Genomic DNA, 25,888 nt, shown 5'->3' on the forward strand with positions numbered 1-25,888 from the left:
CTCTGTGTGAAAATCCCTGTGTGAAAATCTCTGTGTGAAAATCTCTGTGTGAAAATCTCTGTGTGAAAATCTCTGTGTGAAAATCTCTGTGTGAAAATCTCTGTGTGAAAATCTGTGCCTGTCGCGAGCGCAGTCGCGAGCGATTTTCAATAAGTGACATTTGGCTTACAGTTGTGCGTAGCAGAGAGTTATATTACGTGATGGTCATATTTTACTAAACTATATGCTTATTTATAATGTCCAAACTCAAGTAGGTATATGAATTCATTCAGAAGTATCGTGAAAGGCTGCTTATGGCCTTTCACGATGGCCAGATGTAACGCTATGAAATATCATGTAGCTGTAGGAACGCTTGCAATGATTTTTTTAAAGTATAGATACGTCACCCGGGCACGTTTTTTTATGTGATTTTATTTTTTACGGGCCCTTGAAGTGGTGAACATACTGGGTAATTTTATCTTTCTTGGCATTTAATTCTTTTTTTTATTCCATTCGAAGATCTAACGATAGTAAATGTTACCATACTGAATTGGCCTATCTTTCAGCTTAGCAAACAAAAAAAATCAAGCATCTAGCGCAACAATTGACGTCACCATGAGTGAAAATATCATCGTACTCGGCGATAGGTGAAAAATTTAAAAAAACGTCATAACTCCGAAAATACGAAAAATCGCATAACATACATGGGGGTGATTCGGATAGCCCTCTAGGTCCTCTACCTCCCAGCTTCCGTTCATCACTACTTTTTGGGACTCCCTGTATAAATCAATGATGTTAAATGTTGAACATTGTAATGTTATAGGATTTCTTCTCATATTCATTGTTCGTGAAAAGGAAACCTTTTATTTATAAATAATTATGTTCTTTATCTTATTTCTGAGAATGTGCTTATTATAACCAAAAATAACGAATCTTTATACTTTATTTTTGTAGATCCAGTTAGAAATAAAATAATATTTTAAAATAAATAAATAAATAATATATTCTAACACCTATGCATACCATGTTTACTTGCAGCAAATAATCGATTTATTTATTTATTTAAAAATATTTTCAATAAGAAATAAAAGGAAAAGGAAAGAGGAATATATCCGAATAAATTCGAATGCGATATAAACTTGCATATTTCTTCGACGGAACTGAAAAAATATAAACGCTGAAAATAGACTGAATGCAACCGATTCAATAACACGAATCGAACGAAAACGTTCAAAGATAGAATCTAAAAAGCTAGATTATAGTGGCTGTCTCCTAAGCTGAATTATAATAAAATTATAGAATTTGCACTAATGGCAAAAACTTTAAACAATTTGTAATGTTTTTTCTTTGAAAGTCTATTCTTTCGTTTTCTATATATTATATCATACATTTTTATAGGGATGAATATAGTTAACAGAAAATAACACAGATTTTATTTATAGGAGTTGAAACATTGGGAAAATTGGGAAATGTGTTGAGTTTTAATCAAATTAGGTAGTAGTAAAATGGGATGGGTGAAGTAAATTCGAGCTTTCCAATTCATTGTTAGTATACAATGTGATAGAAAAGTAATGAAAAAATATTGAGTGGTCAAAATATTATTTACGTATTTGTAAGTTGTTAAATTGTAGTATTTACAACAAAGTAGACTATGGTAATAAATACAATACAAAAGGTCTACTCGCCAAGCCGAGCTGAACTTTTGTATTGTATATTCTCATATTATATTCGTAATATCTAATGTACTAGAATATGAATTAAAATTTGATTTGTAGCGTTCACATTGTGTCAGTTTCAAGATTTATTACTGAATATTTATAACTTTTACTGTGCGATCTATCCATTTTTAGACTACAGCTGTAACAACTGAGAAAATAGAATACAGATGAATTGAAACCAATACTGCTGACAGTGAAGTTACGAAACAGCGGCCGATCGTTTGTTTCTATGAGTTGTCGCTGTATTTCGCTAAAGCAATTTTTGTTAAGCAAAAATACGTGCAATCCAATAAATATTAGCGCGGGTGAAAAGATTTAGCGAGAAATACAAGCTGTCTCTGAGTGATAGATCTGTATTATTACTTTACGCAAGTTTTTCAATATGCTTTGAATTTTGTAATAAATTTCGTTCGCAGCTGGATGTGAAATGAGTAAAAATAAAATAATTTATGTACATATTACCTTCTATAAGAATCTTGTTCGGTTCACATTTTCGATTCTTTCAGTGACACAAATCTACTTTATAAAATTTTGTACTTGCTAGCAAGCATGAAGCTGAAAAATTATGTAAATGTTGCAATGGTGTTATATTTCCGTCAAAGTGTCTGTTAGAATTGAAGTAAATGTAATTTTCTTGTTGCCAACTTGTAGCGAGGGAGACGATTTTATTGAAATATTAGAAGTGGAGTGGTATAGGTTAGGTTAGGTAAAGGTAGCTGGTTGATTTTGTTGTTACATGTTTGGAGCTAGGAAAGTTTTGTGTAGTGTAAGTTTCTTGGAATCTTCTGAAACCCAACAAGTCATGTAAAGTGAGTCGGGAATCAACGAAGCATCTGCTGATACAGTTTAATATGTGAATAGGTTTTCACACATCAATTGCTCATTATTTTAATGCAGCTGATAAGCATGAAAGCTTATAATAATATCACGCCATTCATGTATGGTGTTCATACACCACGTTGCAAGCTGTTATAAAATACTGTATACGGGTTTTACTACCTCATACAATTTTTATAATTTCGTAGCATAAATTGTACCTATTTTGAAACGAAATACAGGGGGACATTAATTATTTTAATCATGGTGAACACCTGTGCCAGCAGCAGGCAAAAGGTTAAAAATATTCCAACCTTTATTTTTATAATTCGTAGCACAAATTGTAGATACCTACGCGTAAACTAAAGACAGGGGACATAATATAAACCTCTCGAATACCTCTGCTAGCAATAGGCCAAAGGTTAAAAATATACTGACCTTAATTTATCGAGTCTGGCTTCGGAGTTTGTTCAGCTACGTGCTGTGAATTATAAAAAGTTATGTTGACAGACGAAATTAAATCTTTAAGAATTATAGGCTTCGTCGCTCGTAATTATACTGTTAGAAAAAGTCTGTTTTGTGGTCTGCATTTGCTTTTATCGTGACGTAAATATTATGCTTTATGACTGTCGCGATATTGATTTGTTTCTATTTGCTTTATTTTTAATTAATGCTATTGTTACTTTTGACATAAATATTAATTCTAAATACGATTTTTCATGTATGATTAATTGTAATGCGGATTTGGTAATTGGTTTCAATTATTTAAGCGACGCATGATACATTGCAATTATCCGCATATCTGTAATGAATATTAAATCACTTCAACAAAGCTGATTACTGCGTTTCGAGTTAGTAGTATTTAGTAGTTTAATATAATAGATTTTTATAATATTATAGAATATTACACAAAATTATAGAATGTATTGTTTTCAGTAAAATCATAAATATCCCTTATCGGTGTTGACTATATAAATTAACCATTAAGACCCATAATTTTTCTCAACACAACTTAAGTTTGATCGTTAGCAAAGATCAATTTTCAAAGTTTCATGCATAATGCGGTGGAATACCAATAAAGTCAGTAAATCATCTCCAATGCAGTTTTAATCCTTCAAAATACTATTAACTTCTCTACTTCTCAAGTGTAATCAAAACTGCAGTGTGCAAAAGGAAATAGTTGTGAGAGCTTATATAAGGAGTTGGCAAGTCTCTTTTGGGCTTATTTCTTGTGATAATATGATTGGCTTATCTCCAGACTGCGCGGAATAATTTACGTACGACCGACTTAACGATGCTTTAAAAGAGATTTTGTGTTATGTTTTTGCGATGTTCAATTTAGTTAGGAATATGGATAAAAAATCTTACGTATATTTATATAAAAGTTATTTGGGACTAGAGCTCTACATAACATTTTACGATTATCGAATTCATACTTATATTCTGTACATATAATTAATACAGTGGAGATTAATAATTATAATATTATGGATACCTTTTTGATTTAGTATGACAAGACAGGAACATTGTAAAATTATTATTATTTATTTGATAACTTTTATCTATCTCTAATTAAGTTTTATTGTAATTTTTTTTTGTGTAACCAATGTGTATTGAATTGGTAGGTACATACTTATAAATCATGTGCACTTTAAAATACTCGTATGTTACCTATTTGAATAGGTAATAAATCAATTAAAATTATTTATACATGTACTACTCCGGATGTTTATTCGACAAATGTTACTCTAAAAATATCACGAAAAAACAAGTCTTTTGAAATTTCAGCTCGTTTTAATCAACGCCACTACTCTAATCGCTGAAGGCAATACTATAGCAAAATATGTAGAACTATTTTTAACTCGATCAAACACAAAAAATCGTAGTTTATTTAAAAAGTTCGTTTCGGTGAAATTCAATCACATCTTTTTATCTTGTTTATTTATTTATTAATATATTTTCATTATAATTAAAACGGTAGCTTATTGTACAAACTCGGTTGGGCTTTCAAAATCAATTGTGAAATTACAATACGTATCTTTCATCCTTATTCACCATACTGCAACTATAAGGACTCAAGCCTCTAATTAAGAGTAAAATATTTAAACAATTGATTCAGCAACTCACAAATTGTCACAAAACAAAAGAAAGTATCACCACAGTACTTGAGCAAATGCCAATACAAACACTAGCATGGCGGATGTATCACGTTCAGCGCTGATTGATCTCTCCTCAAACAGCCGCTAATTATTTGTTCTTACTGAAACACATAGAAAAATAATGCTCATTTATATTTACGTTTGTGTATTATTCTGTCATCTGCTTACAAAGTTATTATACACAATGTTTGTAGGTAGTATCTGGGCATTGGCCATTGCCGCGAACAATTCAAATAATATTTTAAAGTAATATTATTATCAATATTTTATCATGCGCATTATTGAATTAGTGGCGAAACGAAGTTTGACCATGACAGCTGTGTACACAAAATATTGCATAAGGACGCTGTTTTGAAAAAGTTTGTTGGTTATTAGTTACGAGTACTTAAACACGAGTATTTTATAAATATAGACTATCAAGTTTTAATTCTGTCGACTGTTCTCATTTAAATAGGAAAATAATCGTAGATTATACAAGAATAACGAATATCTAAGATTTAGAAACGGATACGGAAACGGAAACAAAATATTATCTCATCTGGAATATCTTTGCGTCTATATTAACGCAACAAAAGTTAAAAGTAGCGAATTAATTCACCGCCAATTCTATTATGGACCAAGTTTCAGTTTGTTATGTTTAACTTCTGAATTTCGGTTTAATTTGACTCATTTTGAAACTCTGTAGATTACCTCAAAAGCTAAGACAACTACAGCCGCGACAATTCAATCCCAGAGTGAGATTTATTTGATGCTTTCATTATAGTAATTAAGTTCTGGAAATGTCTCGAATTTACTTTATTTCTTGGAAACCCTTTGAGATATTTGACGACGACTTCATCTAGAAAGATGGTAGTAATTAGTGATGAGAGCCAATGTTTGTTGACTCAGTTAATAAACAGACTTTTGGTTTTTTGTTATAGGTACTGGAACTGTATTTTTCATTATTGTGCCTGTTCACTCATCTCTTGAGGACCTCTTGTGTGTTGATTTTGTATTCATTTTTTTTCATATTTTCGTCTTTGATAATCTTCATACGTGTCAAAGTTAATTACGTTTTTAGAATGATATTTTGTCCACTCTCAGCGTACACTACTTAATTTTAAATTTACGTTGTAAACTTGAAAATAAATTGTAATCGTCGTCAAATTTCAAACACAAAATGTAATTTAGATATGGTTAACTAAGATCAGATAACTAAGCAATTAATTATAGGAAATGGTTTGGTGTTACTCCAAATTAATCTTTTCTATCCCCAGCCTGTCCAAGTGAGATTTCTAAAAGCCAATTCGTTCCTGACAACCCCAGTTGGAAATTAGAAAATGGTACTCAGGTAGAAATCGAATTTAGATAAAATTATTTGTTTTTGAAAGCATTGTCTGTAATGCAGAGAAAATGTTCAAAGACAGGGACTGAAAAATATTCCAAAGAAAAAATTTAATCTATCAATATTTAGTAGTATTAGAATAGAGATTTGTTTGTTTCTACCTGTTTGCGCGACGAGTTAGCCAAGAAAATGAAAATTACGTGATAAAATCAAATACCATATAATAATTAATTATTAACTAAGTGCTTATATAACACTTGGTGCGTTTATGGACACGAGTTAGGAACAAATTAATTACCAGAAAATGATTTATTTCATTGATGAATTAATTTCATTATGCATTAGGAACTCTGCTGTAGAATTATTATTTATCCGTTACGTAAAACATTGTGAATTTATATTATGTGCAAGCTTGTTTATGTAAACGAAATTCCATGAAGAGAATATGATACAAGTTTTCATCAAGTTAACGTTCCTCAGATTTCCATGAAGATATTTCTTACTAGGCTACATAATATGAAAGAATTGGATGATAAAATTTTCTTGAAAAATGTTTTTATAGCATACGAAATATACGGAAAAAGGTTGTATTTTATAAGAGCAGGCAATTGTACTGGCGGGTCACTTGGGGGTAAGAAATCATACTCGAAACAATGAGGTGCATATTTCTGCTTTTTGAGCTAGGTTTTTATATGGAGGTTCGCTTTTTGAAACTATCCGAGCAAATGTAGATTTAGAACTGGCATATTTTTTGTTAGTCGTAGTTACATTCGAACTGGGTTGCGTACTTTTTAAACATTTTATCAAGCTTGTGGCAAATGTAAGTGATATTATGCTTGCTAGATATTAAGGTGAAAATTTTGTTACAATGTCACATACAACGAGCGAGATACATCCGTACGTAATTAACTCCTACTGGAATATGGCAAAGCCACAGAATTCAATAAGCTGCAATATTCGTCGTATCAGATAGATTAAGTTTTATATCTTCTTGAACATGTTTCTAGAAATGAAAAGTAATTGAAATTTAATTTGTTCAGAATAGAATGGATTTAATTCTTTAGCATTTATCTATCAATACTCCCTTTGAAAGACTTTTCAATTATTGCAAATGTTCGTTCCTTGCAATGCGAGTTTCAGCGAGTTCGGCTGGACATTTAGCTCTATAAATTTTTTATTGTGAAGGAAGAAACGTCTTTATAGTAAGTACATATTATGTATTGAAAGAAGGAAGATGTACCTATTTATAATATGATTAAACAAATAAAGTTCTCGTGTTACTGTTTGTAATTAAATTCCTCTAAAATGAGTCTACCGATTCTCATGAAATGTCGAGTGCATAATGGGTAGGCCTGTGAATCGGTCAACAGTACAGTTAAATGATAAGAGTAAGGTATACCGACGGTTAGGTCAGCTAGGTCAGCTAATTAAACGACAATATGATGTTTAATAAAAATTTAAAATTTACTTCAAATTAATGTCAATACAAGAAACTTTTCTTTTTACTTGATAGCTTTGGTATACTTACCGAAAAGATGTCATTTGTTACCAACAACCCGTGCCAACAACAAAATTTCATATTGCAAGGTCTTAATTATAAGTTTGAAATTGCATTTCTGTCCGTTTGCAAGTTGCAACGACTGCAGTTCTTTGATTTTTAACAAATGACTTTGTTTCATAGAACAATATTTTAGCAAGAGTTGAGAGTGACTAATAGTGAGAGATTATTTCCTTTGGGTACTAATATTGTGAAATAGTCTGAGTGAGTTTGTTCAGGGTAATTCCAGGAACTGTTTAATTGAAAAAAAAAAAAATGTTTTTGTTTGAGTTTTGAAAATCGAAATGGATGTAAAAATGTTCCTTTTAATACCATAATATAATTAAGGTGAGTCAGTTGATAATTAAGTAACCATGCAGTGAAGTCTAGAATTAATTTTATATATTCTAAGAATCACATTTGAATCATCAACTAATTGAATGTTCTAGGGTCGCAGCATAATCTAATTAATGGTGGCTGTATGAACTAACCACTCCTGTTGAAATGCAACAAGACGCACCTTTTATTTGTTTTAATTAGTTTAACACAATGCTGTTAAAATGGTATAATTATCAACCTTTGATTTATTCGATAATAATTAATCGATGGACCACAAAAAAACGATGGTATTAGCTACCCATCTATATTTGTGTTTCATTTCAACTGTTCAGTGCTTTTGCAATTTTTTCTATAAAATATGTAGGTATTATAGAAAAAATTGCAAAAGCACTGAACAGTTGTTTTATAAAAAGTAAAAAACCGACCGAATTGATTACTTCCTCCTTTTTTGAAGTCGGTTACAAATAAATCTATTCCTGAAAAAGTCTGTAAGTTATCGGTTACATTGTCTTGTCTATCACTGAACAAAATATATAGGTTTATTCAGAACGAGACGTTACGTAAAATAATTGGCTAGATATGTTTCAGCAGTATGATTGATATTTTTCGGGCTTGACTCCAATCTTCATGGAAGTTTAGCGCCTGAGGCCAGTCGTTAGTCAAGTTTTCGTTTTGCGTAGGATGTGAATAATTGAGGGCTTTAGATGTTTTTTTCGGAAGGAGCATTTTATTAAATCGCGATCAATACTAAAATTAGCAAAAATAAATTTTAGTCACGTAGTCACTCGATAATACCAATCGTTTTTTAACGTGAGGTGTTTATTGGAATATCTAAATCAGTTTAATAAAAATAAATTATTGTTAATTGGCTGATGTTTATTATTTTGTTATAACTACATATGGGTTATAAATATTTATAATTTGTTTGTTCAGTGTTATCTTCTTCACTACATAGTATAAAACAAAGTCGCTTTCCCTGTCCCTATGTCCCTATGTCCCTTTGTACGCTTAAATCTTTGAAACTACGCAACGGATTTTGATGCGGTTTTTTTTAATAGATAGAGTGATTCAAGAGGAAGGTTTATATGTATAATAAGATCCATTAAGTAGTGGAGAAGTACTGTTTTTTTTGAGGTTTCTAATGTGATGTCGTAAAAAATTACATTTATTCCGCTTACATTGCAAACGCAGGCTGAACCCTACGAGTTTTATCAAAATAATGTACTAAGTATTATACACATTGAAAAGGTCTACAGAAAAGTCCGCGATGGTATATGTCTATCTCTTATGGATAACCCACAATAACTTTTTTTTGTCATTTACTTTTTACGACAAATAATGGCTAATTTTCGAAGCGATTTTAACCAATACAGCATTAATCCTTAACCAATTAAATACCATGGATACATTGTTCATTTAATATAGATCTATATGGCCCTTTACACCGTATGATTTAGGTGAATATTTTCGAAGATATTACAGATTTAAAAATTGCGGGAAGTAGCGTTTGTGGCCGCCCGGCTATGTATTTTATACCCGTGCGATGCCGGAGCGGGCCGCTATATTTTTATACCTATACAACGTTCACAATTTTTCTGTAGTGTATTTAGTATCAGCATTGCACCCGTGCGAAGCCGGGGCGGGTCGCTAGTCTTATATATAAAAATGAATCGCAAAATGTGTTGGTAAGCGCATAACTCGAGAACGGCTGAACCGATTTCGATAATTCTTTTTTTATTATATTCCTTGAAGTACGAGGATGGTTATTATGTAGAGAAAACGTAAACATGTACCACGGGCGAAGCCGGGGCGGACCGCTAGTTAATAATAAATTGACAAAGTTCTTGAAAATTCTTTCTGAGGCAGAAAACTGCTTTTATCCTGAGTGACATATTATATTATTTCATCGCATATTAACCTGAGCAATTTTTGAAAACATGCTACATCGTATTCATGAAAACAAGTAACAATTTTGTTAATACATTTGCAATTTTTTGAGTTTCGCATTTATAATAAAAGTTGTTATCTTTTAATCTCTTGGTGAATCTTAATGTTGTTTTCACGACAAAGAAGAGATCGACAAATATACACACACATATACACATAACTTCAAAAATGTATACTCAAACATTTTGAATTTATGTGGTGCTGAATACGAGTAATAATAAAGAAAATAAATTCAGTTTGATAATTTATTAACATTAACTTTTGTTTATGATTTGTAAAAAACAATCATGCAGAAAACAAGTCCATGTTCCCCAGGACACAGGTTTAAATTTATAATGCATTAGCAGAGTAAGTTGCCGTGTTGTAATTCCCAGCGTGCACTATGCAGTATGCAGGCGAGTCCATGACGGTGTTCAATATACTAAAGGACGTGAGATGTTGTTAGTAAAGACTAAAGCCTTTTTTACGAACAGACAACGACAAACACTGGGGCTTTTATTAGTGAATGTGTTGCCTGCAAAGGTTCTTAAAAAATGCCTAAAGCTAACTGTCATACCATTGGAATTATTTTAGAAGCGCTCCTGTATCCGGTAGTTAAATACGATTCGATTTAGAGTTCTTCAAGAAAGTAGCGTGTTAAATTCAATTCATCAGCTTTAAACGAGAAAAAATTATAGGATTTATTTTTAGCTACCTCATAACATACACATAACAACATAACAGCTGTAAAAAACATTCAACAAACAGTGTGATTTATTATAATCTATACCTTAGATCTATACAGAACTACTGAATTCATAAATCCTACCTCCATTCAATAGGACGGAATAAGTCAAACGATTAATCAAGAAATTAATACGAAAATAAAACGCAAGTAATAGTGACATTAATTATGATGGATGATATCGCAATGAATCCGCTGAGGCTTGATACTGTCACGGTATTATGTCACTTATGTCGTATTGACTTTATGGAAGGCTATTGTAATGGCTTGTGTTCCCCTGCGACAGTCAAAGCTGACCCTAGAGGGACTTTGGAAAGCTAAATCCGTGATTCCCGTAGAGGAACTTTGGACATGTCACTACTAGAGTGTAACATTCAGTACGCCTTAAGGCTTGTAAGACAAATTTGTTAAGGAAAACTGGGGTTTGTAAATCTATACTAATATTATAAAGCTGAAGAGTTTGTTTGTTTGTTTGAACGCGCTAATCGCGGGAACTAATGGTCCGATTTGAAAAATCCTTTCGGTGTTAGATAGCTCATTTATCGAGGAACGCTATAGGCTATATATCATCACGCTACGACCAACAGGAGAGGAGCCACGGGGGTGAAACCGCGCGGAGCAGCTAGTGTTCTTATAATACGAAAGTAGTGGAAGTCCCATATTATGTTGAGCGTATATTGTCCGCTCAGTTATATCCAACGTGGTTAGGTTACGTCTTGTAGTCTTACGATCCTAGAATTGAATTTTCGCAGAGATTGAATTTTCGAAATATGATATCCTAAAAGCACTCTCACAAATGTTTATAAAATACTCGCGAATTACAAATGTATAGTTAATTTCTCAACCATTAATTTTATTAAAAACTTTATTGCTTTTTATTAAACCCTGATTCTTAACACATATATTAACAAATTTAAAACATTCCATTAAAAACATAAAAAAATAATATGAAGAGGAAAAGTGGCGCATTCAGTTTGCAACTAATTTCATACATAATTAAAAGTTAAAACAAACTTTCAGATTTCTTAAATGCTGGTATAATCTTCAGTTTTTAAGATAGTTAAGTTTCGAGCTGGATCTGGCGGTTAGCCAATTTTAGTATAATACTCAAGTGGTTTGCTCGACTGTATAAAGTACCATATTTTTTAAGAAAGTGTAGATTTAAATAATATGCTTAGTTATCTACTTAAATTAATCGTTTTATAATTATATTCCTCCTGAATTAAAATTTAATTTGGGTACTTGAAGCTTTGAAGTTTTGAACGGTTCTTGACTGAAAAACTAATAACACATCTTAATCTTAATACTATTATAAAGGCGAAAGTTTGTAAGGATGTATGGATGTATGGATGTATGGATGTTTGTTTCTCTTTCACGTAAAAACTACTGAACTGATTACAATGAAATTTAGCACACATATAGAGGGTAACTTGGATTAACACATAGGATAGCTTTTAACCCGGAAATCCCACGGGAACGGGAACTATGCGGGTTTTCCTTTGAAAACGCGGGCGAAGCCGCGGGCGGAAATCTAGTCTTAATACTATTATAAAGGCGAAAGTTTGTAAGGATGTATGGATGTATGGATGTATGGATGTTTGTTACTCTTTCACGTAAAAACTACTGAACCGATTACAATGAAATTTAGCACACATATAGAGGGTAACTTGGATTAACACATAGGATAGCTTTTATCCCGGAAATCCCACGGGAACGGGAACTATGCGGGTTTTCCTTTGAAAACGCGGGCGAAGCCGCGGGCGGAAATCTAGTTCGATATAATTATGAAAGACTAGCTGAAGTATGCGGATTCACTCACATAACATGCTACAACGTACACTACGTGCTAATCCTTCATCTAATCTATCTTTGTAAACTTTATAGATCCAACCTTTTGTTTAAGAAAGAAGAAACATCCCATCCATTCTCACAAACTTTCAAGTTTATAACAAAGGAACTAGGATTATTATGTATTGTTTGGTACAACTAACCTTTGTAGTTTCTTCCCATCTGTACTATCTGTATTATAAGTTTTTCACCGCAAATGCAAGTAATATTCAATTGAACCAATATAAAGGCCGATTTATTTGCGATTATCGTCTATAACTGAATACAGATTAAGCCGTGCTGATAACTCTCAGCAATTATACACTCGAATAATCAGATAAAGCGGATTATAGGACTCCAAGTATATTAATGCTCAATTTTGTAGATACACCTTGTTATTTATAGTAGTGTTTCTATAGTAATGCAAAAATATAATGCAAATTAAGCAATAATTTGGAATAAGTTGGCGGTGTTTCTACTACCAATGAAGTAGAAGTAGGTGAAATAGGCTCAGAAATAAACATATTATATTTTAATGAAAATTTCACAACGGCAAGAATCAACGCATAAGTAGCAATATAACTGAATATGGAACTATGAAATGAGGTCTGTAGTAAAGCTTAGTCGTAAACTATCCAATATACATGCCAGACAGAGGTGAGGATATGTTAAGTTGAAGGAGTATTATGTGAGTTATGCTACGCATCAGATCGTAACGTCTAGAAATCAACTATTCATTTGATTGAATACCTCTTCCGAAATGGGAAATAGAAGTCCGGATTGAAATAACATTGTTAGAGATGAGAGGTACCTTTGGTGTTGATAGAATATATTTATTTTAGTTAAGCCGAACGAAGAAGCTGCTTTTGCAGTTTCTATCTTGCTCGGAGCTTTAATAAATTTGGCTTGGAATGTATCGTCATGTTCTATCGAAACATTTTAGTTTAAATTCATCTTATGTTCGGAATTCGCTCTAGGGATGATTCGATCAGAATTCAATATACGATAAAGAAAACATATTTTAAAAACAGCTCCTGATATAAAGTTTTTATATCTAGAGCATGTATTCAATTCAATGATCAACCACGATTTTATGTAAACAATATTCAATTACTTAAATATTACAATATTAGCATCCGATCCCTTTAAGTAGCCTATATTCCATGCGACCAATTGTCAAAAGCAGATATTGAAAAACAAAAAATATTTTTACATAAATAATTTCCAGGAATATAATAAAAAATATGCAATACTGTTTGTTGCAGCGTCACAAACATCTTCCTGGTGAACTTGTCAGCCGCGGACCTGCTGGTGACGGGCATCTGCATGCCGATACAGCTGAGCAAGGCTATCACACTGGTATGGTACTATGGGGAAACCGTGTGCAAGATCGTTAACTATATACAGGGTGAGACTAATTTAATGTAATTGATCTAAATAAATCTTAATATATATAAATCTCGTGTCACAATGTTTGTCCTCAATGGACTCCTAAACCACTTAACCGATTATAATAAAATTCGCACACCATGTGCAGTTCGATCCAACTTGAGAGATAGTTGAAAGCACAAAGCGGGCGAAGCCGCGGGCGGAAAGCTAGTATAGTAGTAAAACTTAGCTACATATAATTTAAGGGCTAGTTTCAAAACTAATTAATAAGCCGGTCTACACAGAATGAGCAGCCTATAATAAGCCGGTCTACACAGCGAAGCATTTTCCGCGCGGAAAGCGGGGGCTCACGTGATTTCCTCGGCAAGGATAATATGAATCGTGCGGCCTCGCGTGGAAAATTCTTCGCGAGGCTGCTTGCTCTCTGTGGACTCATCTATTTTCTGTTATACTTTCAGTTAAATTAATATATGTAAAATATTATTATTGACTCTTTTAGAAAATTGAGAAACCCGCTCTTATAATTATATTAATTTTGGCTATAATATCGTTGTAACGTTGTACTCGGGAAAAACTACAACTCAATTAATGGATGGGTATAATATGATAACATCAAGAGAATAATAATATTTTTTTAATGAAACAGTAAATTAAGGACATTACACATTCTATTTGATAGTTAGATATAATAATTAGCTAAGTTGTGTACTACACTACTTCATTTTCTTCGTACCATTTTCAGTAGTTTGTTATTTAACCAAGACTACAAGTTTCCTCCATTATAAACTCCAACATAATTATGTCATAGTATTTCGTTGTTTAACGAGCACCAACTACCTACTAAGTGTAAAATTGTGTAGTATTTATATTTTGTATGTACTATTTAACTAAAATGTTAGTTGTTGCAATATAAAAAGGATATATTTTTTATTAGTGTTCTTATTACAAACTATTTGGAAAACAATTTTTATATAAATCATAAAAAAAATGAGTTTGAGTTTGAGTAGTTTCTTGTGTTTGATACTTTGCAGCGAGCGTGGTCACGTGGAGACTGGTCCGTGGATCTAAAACTAATCTAGTTTTCTGTCCATTTATTGTTTGTTAACTTTATAATAATTAAAAAATGTATAATAATACAGTTCCTACAATAGAGCTTTAAGTTTTATTATAATTTCATCATGAAAACACAAGGTCTATGCGTAGGATTTTCATTTAAATAAACCAGTAGGTTGTGTTTATTCAATTAGTACCACTGTCTTATTTGTGAACTCGATGGAAAAAACGCGTAGGAAAACCAAATAAAGCATATCATTTCATTAGAATCCGTTCAGCTATCCTATAATAAATTTTAAACTGTGTAACTAGCACGACTTTTAAAAAGATTTTTCTTTGAATCATGCAAGTGAAATGTTTATATTTGAACAGAAAATATAATATAATATGTGTATGTTAACACTGAAGAGTTTGTTTAGTTGAACGCACTTATCTCATAAACTACTAGTCAAAATTAAAAAAATATTTTTATGAGACGTATTTATAGTGCGGCTTTTTTCGATAAATACATTACGTACAATAGGAGAAGAGTAGCAATAAAATAGAGCGAATAAATATTTCTTTAAAGACCAAAGTTGCGTGATTCATCTCAAATTTAAAGAGGCTCATAATACTGTAGAATAAAATTTTATATATTCGTTAAGGTGTGGCGGTAGCAGCGAGCGTGTTCACACTCACAGCCATGTCGGTGGACCGCTGGCTGTCGATCGCGCCGGAGCCGCGCCTGCGACCGCCCGGCAGGAAGCAGGCGCTGCTGCTGCTCAGCCTGCTGTGGGTGCTGGCGCTGTTCATCTTCATACCGCTGCTGTTGGTGGCCTCCGTGCGGAGGGAGGCCGTGCCCGTTATATCGCAGACTTATTTGAACCTTTCGGTGAGGTTTTTGGTAGTGTTGGTAGGATTAGCTTTTTTAAGTTGATTATGGATGTTAACTGCTGCTTGACTGATATATTTTCAACAGAGAAAGGAATTGTTTTTAAATTTTCATGAAGAATTGTTCTGCTATTCGCAAAAAAATAATGTGAAATTAAAAGTTTGGCATGCTAAGTTGTAATAATTTGACGATTTGCAACATGTTTAGATTTTGTTAATTTTGTTGTTATGGTAATTAATACAATTAATTCTCTTCAAAATAGAACGTGCATATGTCTCAAACAGTATATTATTTCAGATAGAAACGAAGGATGTATATTTCTGTACAGAGGAGTGGCCGAGCCCCGAGTCCCGGAAGCAGTTCGGTACATTTAGTTTTACTTTAGTCTACGCTATTCCAGGTGAGATTTATTCCTTTTGTAGTATTAAATGTTATTTTATTTTAATACCTAAGTTCAAATAACCTTAAGGATTTACTTAAAAGCATTCCTGAGTAGCGTGGTTTATGAAAAGAAAATTCGCCGAAGCAGAAATTAAGTTTTACCTAGTTACTTTGCACGTTGTTATCGTTTCTAAATAGTGTATAGACCCTATTTAGAAATAAAAACTAATTTGTGTAATTATGAACTTTAATATTACCTACTTATAGGTAGGTAATATTAAAGTTCATAATTACACAAATTAGTTTCATACACAGAAGAACTAATAAATTATTGATATAATATTTTATAACGTAGAGTAACGTAAGAGGTAAAGCAGTCTATGTTTCTAATCCCTTTTGTCCTTTGTTAAAATAGTACCTACGTCAGTGTTAGAAAATGTATGAAGATGTAAATTGTTGACAAGAAACTTAGGCAATATGTGATTTATGCTCCAATGGATAATATTGGAAATATCTTTGAATAACAACTACATGGTGTAAATAATTATGTGCTCTTGTATTAAAAATAGAGCAGTTTATATATGTTTAAATTAAGTGACTATTTTGTGTTAGTTTTTGTAACGTTGATGATTCTTTATTAAACTAGATTCTCTTAAATAAATAAATATAATTTCCGCACAAATTATTAATAATGGAAGCCTCAAACAAGTTACATCTTTGCTTATTTGTTCGACTTGTCAATAAAAATCTGTTTATAACAAGCTGTTTATACTAATCGGCTTTCGTACTTTCGTTTGTAATACCAAAAACACGCTCTAAAGAAAACGTTATATTTCATAGTATTGTATAAATTAATTACCATGTTCAATGTTCATGTCGGTTTATAAGAGAGGATAACCAAATTCTAATTCCCTTTGTAACGAGGAGCCCGCAAACACATAAAGCTCAAAAGCTCACCCTAACCACTGTAACATTATATATGAACTGTTCTATTTCTTTTGTTACCTATTTGAAGATTGAAGAGTTTCAAAGACCCGTAATCTTTTCTTGCAGTTCAAATTTATAAGGGATTTGCTTTTTTTCAAATAAGTACGTAATTTTTTTCCGAAAACTGTAAGCGATTTTGATGATTTGAACATCAAAGATTTTCAATTCATTCAACGGTGACGCTCTTCAAGGGATCCGATTACATTTTGATCCTACTCTGTACGAGTACTTTTAAGTGTTACTTTTTGACAAGCATGCAAACTTAAATTCATTATTCGAATAAGTTTTTTTAATTGTACTTAATGTGTCATAAATCAATATAAATTACATTTTAATATTGATTTAAGGTTTATTAGGTATATATTTGTAATATTTAACGTTAAACAGAATATTGAAGAATATATTTGTTTTGAATGATGTACTTATTACGCCAAGATTGACTTGGTTGTTTAAGATTCTGGATATCGGGTAGTAACTATGAATAAATATGAAAACACATAATTTGCACTATTTATACACTTTGAGTGTTCTCATATTATTATATGTAAATTTTAACGATTTCGGGCAGGTGCTAGTCCGTTTTAATAGTAGAAGTTAAATTGCTTTTACAGTTTTCACTCAAACACAGTGAAATAACATTTTCGTTTAAAATAACATAAATGGTGTTTATAGTGAAAATTATATTTGTATTTCATACGGGATGGAGATGAAATCAAGTATCGTGTTGATAAAGTCTGCATTATTAATAAATATCAACGACTTGATAACCCCGGCGTGGTCCGGATAATATAATATGGTAGTTTTTGTATCAATATAAATTTAAATCTATCAATCAATCCCAGGCTCTCATTGATTAATTATTTCATCAATTTTTCATAGAAACTTTGAAGCAGTCACTTGATTAAAAATTTGATCACGAAAACACGAAGACAATTTTCTTTGCTATGTGGGTAGTAAGATATTTATGCTCTGGAACCTTTCAGAAACGATTCTCGGTATTTCTAGCATTCCCATTTGGATATTTAACCAACATCAAAAAAGCAGGATGTTCTTAATTTGTGAGATTATAACTAAAATTGTACTTGTTTAATGCAGTATGAATTTCACGTTATTTGTTTTTCATTTACCTCAATATACCATAACTTAGAACATATAAATATAATATTGTTGTATACAGGTTCAATAACAATATTATCGTATGCGTGTATGGGACGCACTCTGTGCTCCGTGAGGCCGCCGTTTGATATCGACGAGGGAAACGTCAGTATGCAACAAGTGAGTCATTTATTTACGTTTTAATATAATTATTACTGAACATTTATTTTAATACATATTAGAATAATTTTAGAGGCTATTTTCTAAGTAAATTGGTACACAGGCTGTAAAATTATACTAGCTGTGCCCCGCGGTTTCACCTGCATTGTTCCGCTCCTGTTGGTCTTAGCGGGATGATATATAGCCTATAGCTTTCCTCGATAAATGGGCTATCTAAAACCGAAATAATTTTTCAAATCGGACCTGTCGGTTCCTGAGATTAGCGCGTTCAAAAAAACAAATTCGTCAGCTTTATAATATGTATTAGTTGAATATCGATTATACGTATAAAAAGCGATAGACGGACATTTTAATTAATAATTATTCTTGTTATTTTTACACAATAATATATTGAATTAACGAGTATTAGCAGAATACAGCGCCTGCGGCGTAGAAATTCAATATACTTCAACACTAACTATTAATCATTTCCAAGGATAATTCTATCATAATATAAATAGATTTCATCGAAATCGCTAACGCAGATTAGCCGTGAAAACAAAACCGATGGACAGAGACACGTTTTATTATAAAAATATCAACAATATTTTTATTGTTAATTACAAATTATATTATTCGCTGGTTTCTAGATATTAAATGTCTGATTGATTTGAACACATACCTGATAGTTCTTAATTAGTGAACTTGATTGAATATTTCATTCTTCAGTATTTCTGATCAATTTTGCTTCATGAAACAGATGAAGACATTCCCTTGAAACGCTTTACAATATTTTAAATAGGCAAATATTTAAATCAAATTTACTGGTCTGTATTTTGCATAAAATATTATTTTATCTAAATCTGCACTGTTATTTAGCCATGAAAGCGTTACATACAAACTTTATATTATTAGTTTGCATAATTGTTCAAATAAATAACGTATCTACAGGCTTGATTGTTTGAAACATTGGTCGTGTAGCCTGTGGTGTAGCTCAAGTCACAATAGATAGAGTCACGGTAGATGTAATTACAGAAGTTTACATTATCAATCTATCTCTTTCAAGTCTTTTGTATTTCTTTTTAATGGTCTTAAAACGAATTTTTTATCTCCTTTACATTTTTTACAGCAAATAAATCATAAACTTTGTAATCGAACCTATTTCAGATCCAAAGGATTATGGAAAATATTTGTTCACCAAAGTGTATTTCAAAAATCTAGATATTAATTTTCTCATAACTGAGCTACCTATGGGTATTCGATAAATGAGTTTTTTGTATAAACAAATATCAACACACGAATTACCATACCAGTAAACCCATTCCGTATTTTCCAATATAGCCTTTCCCCAATTCTCTCAAGTATTCTCGGCAATTTTCACAAAGAATTCGGCACAACCTGGATGCCGAAACGTGATAAAATAAACAAGAAAGGTCCACAAATAGTTTATCTACATTTTATTGTTAGTAAAAATCCGTTCACGCGTTACAAAGAGACAATAAGTTTTGATTTGATGTATGAGGTTGTTTTATTACAAGTAAAAGTGAGCCTGAGGCCTTTTTCATTCGTTTATTTGGCAGTTACTTTCACTTATACACCATCTCTTAAAATTAGAGGTTAAACAATGACAAAAGTAAACACGAAATTAGTAAAGATGTGTCATAAAAATCATACAAAAAATTGAAAATATGGTGATGTTACTCATTTGGAAGTAAAAATCGGATGGATTTACATACCTACTTAAAAATTAATGTGTGACATAACATCGATGAAATATGTTGAGATTTATCAAGATTAGACTCAATTAGTATTCTCACACGTACCTCTACACGCCTTGTTATGATCTTCATACATAACTAATTATTAATATAATACGTCATGCGTATTTTCAATTAAACGTTGAGGAAATCATTATTTATTCGATGTTATGTTGTATTATATTATAATTATAACATTATGATTATTTACTCGTAAAATTGCCGCCTCCCGTAAAGGAAAAGTCACTACTAATTTATTATGTTTACAGAACATTCATATAAATTTCTTACTATTAAAATAATGTTCATAATAATTGTTATTTTGTTCAACTAGTTGAGATTTAATTAAAACTGAAAATGATAAAGCAGGATTTGAAACTTTGAGATATCGTCTTAATCACATAACGTTATTTACGTGTTAATACACAAGATACTGTCGCAAAAAGTATATAGGTATTCTATAGTATAATATTCAACATTCTATCCATCTCATCCACATTATAAAAAAGATCATCGTTAGATTACGTATTTCAATGCAATATTTCCTCAAGATCTGTTACAGACAAATATACAGTCACATTTACATAATTGAGGTTTTCCTGCCCACACGAATACTAGACTAGAGTAGATAATTTTTGAAACAATAAAAAATCGCAGTCGGATGAAACCCATTAGAAAAGGAGGGGAATATGATAAAAATGTAAGGAAAAATAAATTACGGTCAATCCGAGTTCGGGAAGCGGGAGGGGGGAGCTTTAAAGAGAAAAAAATGGTTTCTCTTGATTTCCGACAAAACTATAAGTCCTATAGAAAAAAGTTCAATGGCAAAGTTGTAGGTAATTAAAAGTTCTACAACTTTTGTATTCACAATTTTTTCACATAACCTAAAAATTTAGGAGAAAAATTCAAAAAACCAAGTTTTTGGTCTTTTATTTCTATCTACTTCAAAATTTATTTTTTTTCTACGAAATTTGGTGGAAACTTACTTTATTATGTCCCAAATACACTGTAATTTATTTGATTGAAAATATTTATTTTTTCGCCTTATTTTGAATTAATACCAAAAAAACAACCTAATTTTCAATCGAAAAGTCACCCGTCAAAATATCAGCTTTTTTCAAAAACTTGGGGTGCCTTTTATTCATTAAAATCTCTACTTTCATATGGTGTAAAAAAAATAAACACCACCATAGTAAATGTTCTCAGGAAATGCATACAAACAGTCTGAAAATAAGCTTTTACTAAATCAGGCACACTTCTCGAACTACCTGAAATGTTTTTATCGACATCATTTTGCTTTTGAATATGCTGTAAAATATTAAACTTAGAACAGATAATTATTTTTCTTTTGAAATATTACCGAAAAGCCGATACAAGAGAAGATATAGAGTTCAAGAAGTGTGCCTGATTTAGTAAAAGCTAATTTTCAGACTGTTTGTATGCATTTCCTGAGAACATTTACTATGGTGGTGTTTATTTGTTTTACACCATATGAAAGTAGAGATTTCAATAAATAAAAGGCACCCCAAGTTTTTGAAAAAAGCTGATATTTTGACGGGTGACTTTTCGATTGAAAATTAGGTTGTTTTTTTGGTAATAATTCAAAATAAGGCGAAAAAATAAATATTTTCAATCAAATAAATTACAGTGTATTTGGGACATAATAAAGTAAGTTTCCACCAAATTTCGTAGAAAAAAAATAAATTTTGAAGTAGATAGAAATAAAAGACCAAAAACTTGGTTTTTTGAATTTTTCACCTAAACTTTTAGGTTATGTGAAAAAATTGTGAATACAAAAGTTGTAGAACTTTTAATTACCTACAACTTTGCCATTGAACTTTTTTCTATAGGACTTGTAGTTTTGTCGGAAATCAAGAGAAACCATTTTTTTCTCTTTAAAGCTCCCTCCCTCCCGCTTCCCGAACTCGGATCAATCCGATTCTGAATAATGAGTAAATCCGAATCTGATAAAAATGTAAGGAAAAATAAATTACGGTCAACCGTAATTTATTTTTCCTTACATTTTTATCATATTCCCCTCCTTTTCTAATGGGTTTCATCCGACTGCGATTTTTTTTATCTTTTCATTATTTTCAAAGGCTTCTACCCCAGTCTATACACAATATTATGTTAAAACGTGTAGCTCGAAAACTGAACTGTTTGCATGTTATTTCTCGGTCTTAAGTCGTCTTATGATCAAGTTTCATGGAGATATATGATATTATGAAAGAATTTAAAATAAACAGTCATAAGGTTGAAAATTCTTTGTATATATCCTATTCTATTTTATATTTTAATATTCAAACTAGCCTCGCGAAGCAATTGATGCGCGAGGCTGCTCGCTCTGTGTGGATGTGGCACAGACATGACAATCTGTCGTCACTACAAAAATGTCGTAGACGATAGTAAATCGTATCGTGATATATGTGAACACCTCCATTTAAATACATATTATCTAAGACACTTAAAACTACACGATTATCCGTCGTCACGACAAAGTGGGAGCTCGTCCTAATGAAAAACGCTTTACAAAATAAGTTTTCCAGGGTCTCCGGTTAATGAAGGAGAGGAAACGCGTGGCGTGGATACTGCTGCTTCTAGCAGTTCTATTCGCGCTCTGCTGGCTGCCGTACAACATCATGCAACTACTGCTGGATGTAAACCTAGTCAATACTAAGGATTTGAGCGCGTTTCTGCCCTATGCGCTATTTGTTGGTAAGCTTTATTTCTAACTTTTTTTTAAAGCCACCTCAATGACGCGTTTATGGCGTAGTTTACAAATCTAACTTGTTTATCTTTATGTATTTTTTAAATATTTAGAAAATGTATATCCTGTTATAATAATAAAATCAAAATAAATATATTATCATTTATCAACCGTATAACAGCATAATGAATTATTTTAATTAAAGCTTCAATTACTATTGAACCGTTAAATTCACTATTTGTTTCATGCAAAAACTTAAATAAATGAATGGAATTTAATATTCGTTAATAGAATTGGAAATGAATAAAACATTTTGTATTTAATAATTTTAATACACTGGACTGTTTCTGAATATAATATTAAAACGTAACTTAAACATTTTTATAATAAACCTTGTAGGAGGAATAAAATTTAAGAAACATGTTTTCAGGAAGTCTTAGCTTTTTCTCGCGAAACTATTTATTGTATTTATTTCCTTGCAAATATATATCAACATATTATATAATATTTTTTTAGTGTACCGTACTTCAAGCTCCAACAGGACGGAAATGATGTACAGTAGAACTCCAATTATCCGAATTAATGGGGACCGGGACCCATTCGGATAATCAAATATTCGGATAATCGGATTTTTAAAAAAACATTGCCATTGGAGACAATAAAAGCTACGTTTTGATATTGCACTATCTTTTTAATGAATTAAATGAAAGAAACATGAAATTTTCACGTTTTAAATATAAATAAAATGTACTTATGTACAAGTTTAGAAATAAAAATCATTGTTTTTTAAACATCTCAAGTCAGTGTAGGCACAACGGCAAGTTAAGATAAGTCAAGTCAAGACTTGACGCGCAAACACTGGCTTCGCGGGGCCGGGGGGAAGAATAATAGCGCACTTAGACTTTTTTTGGACAATTTTTTGTGATTCGGATAATCGGCGATTCGGATAGTCGGAGTTCGGATAATTGGAGTTCTACTGTAGTTTGTTATATTTTATTTATTTTGTCCCTCGACACCATTTTTATGATCTCGAAAATCTCATGGCTTTACGTGGTTTTACCGAGAAGTTATTCGAAATATTTTTTTCGTAATCCATACTAATATTATAAATGCGAAAGTAACTCTGTCTGTCTGTCTGTTACTTAATCACGCCTAAAGTACTGAACCAATTTGCATGAAATTTATTGCGAAATATGTACCACGGGCGAAGCTGGGGTGGACCTGTAGTATTTTATAAATTTCAAATTTTATGTTTTATAAATTAGGTATTAGTTTTTAATATATTCATAATATTGTCACCACAAAAGAAACTCTTATGTAGATTGGGATATTTTGACGTGTGAACTCTGAACTGCAGAACAGATATAGATTAATTTTCTTTTAAAGTTATCGCATTGCAGGTGCTAGGTATTATTATTTTTTTCGTTAAACATCTAGAAATAAAGAAATATGGTTGCTATGACAATTGAAAATCGCTTCTCAAGCGAAGCGTTTTTCAATTGTTACGAAGAAAGTTCCTCTTTGAAATAAGTAATATTTCAATTTGATTTGACCTCGAACAATATAATTTAAAAATAAATTACAATTGTATTATTTCCTTATGAGAAATTTCTTATCTTACTGTATTTGTTTTGATTTATTGGGTTTCTTCTTATTTTCGTATTTTCATAACTAAGAACCAAAAGGAGGAATGTCTCTTTTCTTTTACCTGTATAGCTTCGGAATTATTAGTCAGCGTGATGATATAATATGACGTATAGTCTATAGTCTTCCTAGAAATACCTGACATATTTTTTCAAATCGGGCTCATAGAAATTAGCACGTTTAACCAAACGAACAAACAAACAAACTCTAAGTATTGATTTGTTCCTCCTTCCAAATTCAAATTTCTGACCGAAAATTCCAGAAGATGCTAAATAAGCAGATAACGGTAATCTTTTGTATGCAAAAACGATTATCGTTACCCTCATCACGGAGTGGGCGGCCGGCTGTCAAAATGGCTGCTCGACATTGTTTCCTATTGTGCGAATAATCTTACTCAATGCATTTTAAATGGAACGTAGGAAATGAACCATTATTCATTTTGTTGTAACACGATAATTAGGCGATGTTTTGACGTTTAATTGGTTAACGTGAATCTTTTGTTCTATGGTAATTGTCCCTTAATTTGGGTTTGGACAACTCGCTAAATTGTTTTCTTTTTATATTTAATTTTGTATTTGTTAGCTTAACCTGTATTAGGTATGTAAACGACTCCTTTATATTCGATTTTGACCCACTCTTAACCGACAGTTTTAATACACACATATAACTTTGCACACTTACCAAGAATCGGTGCCAATTCAAAAATTTCATAAGTTTGTTTTATTAAAGTGTGATTTTTAATATATTTATTTATATTAATGTATAATGTATGTACCGTACCTGTGTGTGAGGGCACATATTAGACAATACATATTACAAACATAAATATAATATCTCACACTGAGCTTTGATGTATCCAATTTGTCGGGTGCTCTATGACAAGGAACGGTGTAATCAATACTTGAATTATTGCTCAAACGCTCAGTCTATCAATCTGTATGTTCTACCTGGTTCAATTTAAATAGATGTATGTCTCATGCAAGATGTACGCTAGACTTTATATTTACTATTGACACAGATTACTAAATAATTATTATGCAGTACAAGAAGTCCTTTCTTTTTCTATAGTGCGTAATTTATATTTTAAACTAGATTTCCGCCCGCGGCTTCGCCCGCGTTTTCAAAGGAAAACCCGTATAGTTCCCGTTCCCGTGGGATTTCTGGGATAAAACCTATCTTATATGTTAATCCAAGTTACCCTCTATATGTGTGCTAAATTTCATTGTAATCGGTTCAGTAGTTTTTACGTGAAAGAGTAACAAACATCCATACAAACTTTCGCCTTTATAATAGTACTAGCGGTCCGCCCCGGCTTCGCCCGTGGTACATATTTACGTTTTCTCTACGTAAGAACCATCCTCGTACTTCAAGGAATATAATAAAAAAAGAATTATCGAAATCGGTTCAGCCGTTCTCGAGTTATGCGCTTACCAACACATTTTGCGATTCATTTTTATATATTTTAAATTATGTAT

At 31.7% G+C, this 25,888-nt stretch overlaps 1 protein-coding gene across 1 annotated transcript in view; it reads left to right on the forward strand.

The window, feature by feature from the left end:
* Positions 1–25,888, forward strand: part of LOC149904301 (neuropeptide FF receptor 2-like) — a 42,851-nt gene that overhangs the window by 13,835 nt on the left and 3,128 nt on the right. The window contains exons 2-6 of the mRNA XM_090107267.1: positions 13,636–13,778; positions 15,457–15,683; positions 15,981–16,083; positions 18,229–18,326; positions 22,609–22,777. Of these exons, the coding sequence (XP_089963393.1) occupies positions 13,636–13,778; positions 15,457–15,683; positions 15,981–16,083; positions 18,229–18,326; positions 22,609–22,777 (740 nt within the window). The remainder of the gene's footprint in view (positions 1–13,635; positions 13,779–15,456; positions 15,684–15,980; positions 16,084–18,228; positions 18,327–22,608; positions 22,778–25,888) is intronic.

This window comes from Colias eurytheme, chromosome 11, assembly GCF_061535395.1.
Source record: "Colias eurytheme isolate Ceu_HAF_F1 chromosome 11, ilColEury1 Martin Lab GWU primary, whole genome shotgun sequence".
NCBI lineage: Eukaryota > Metazoa > Arthropoda > Insecta > Lepidoptera > Pieridae > Colias > Colias eurytheme.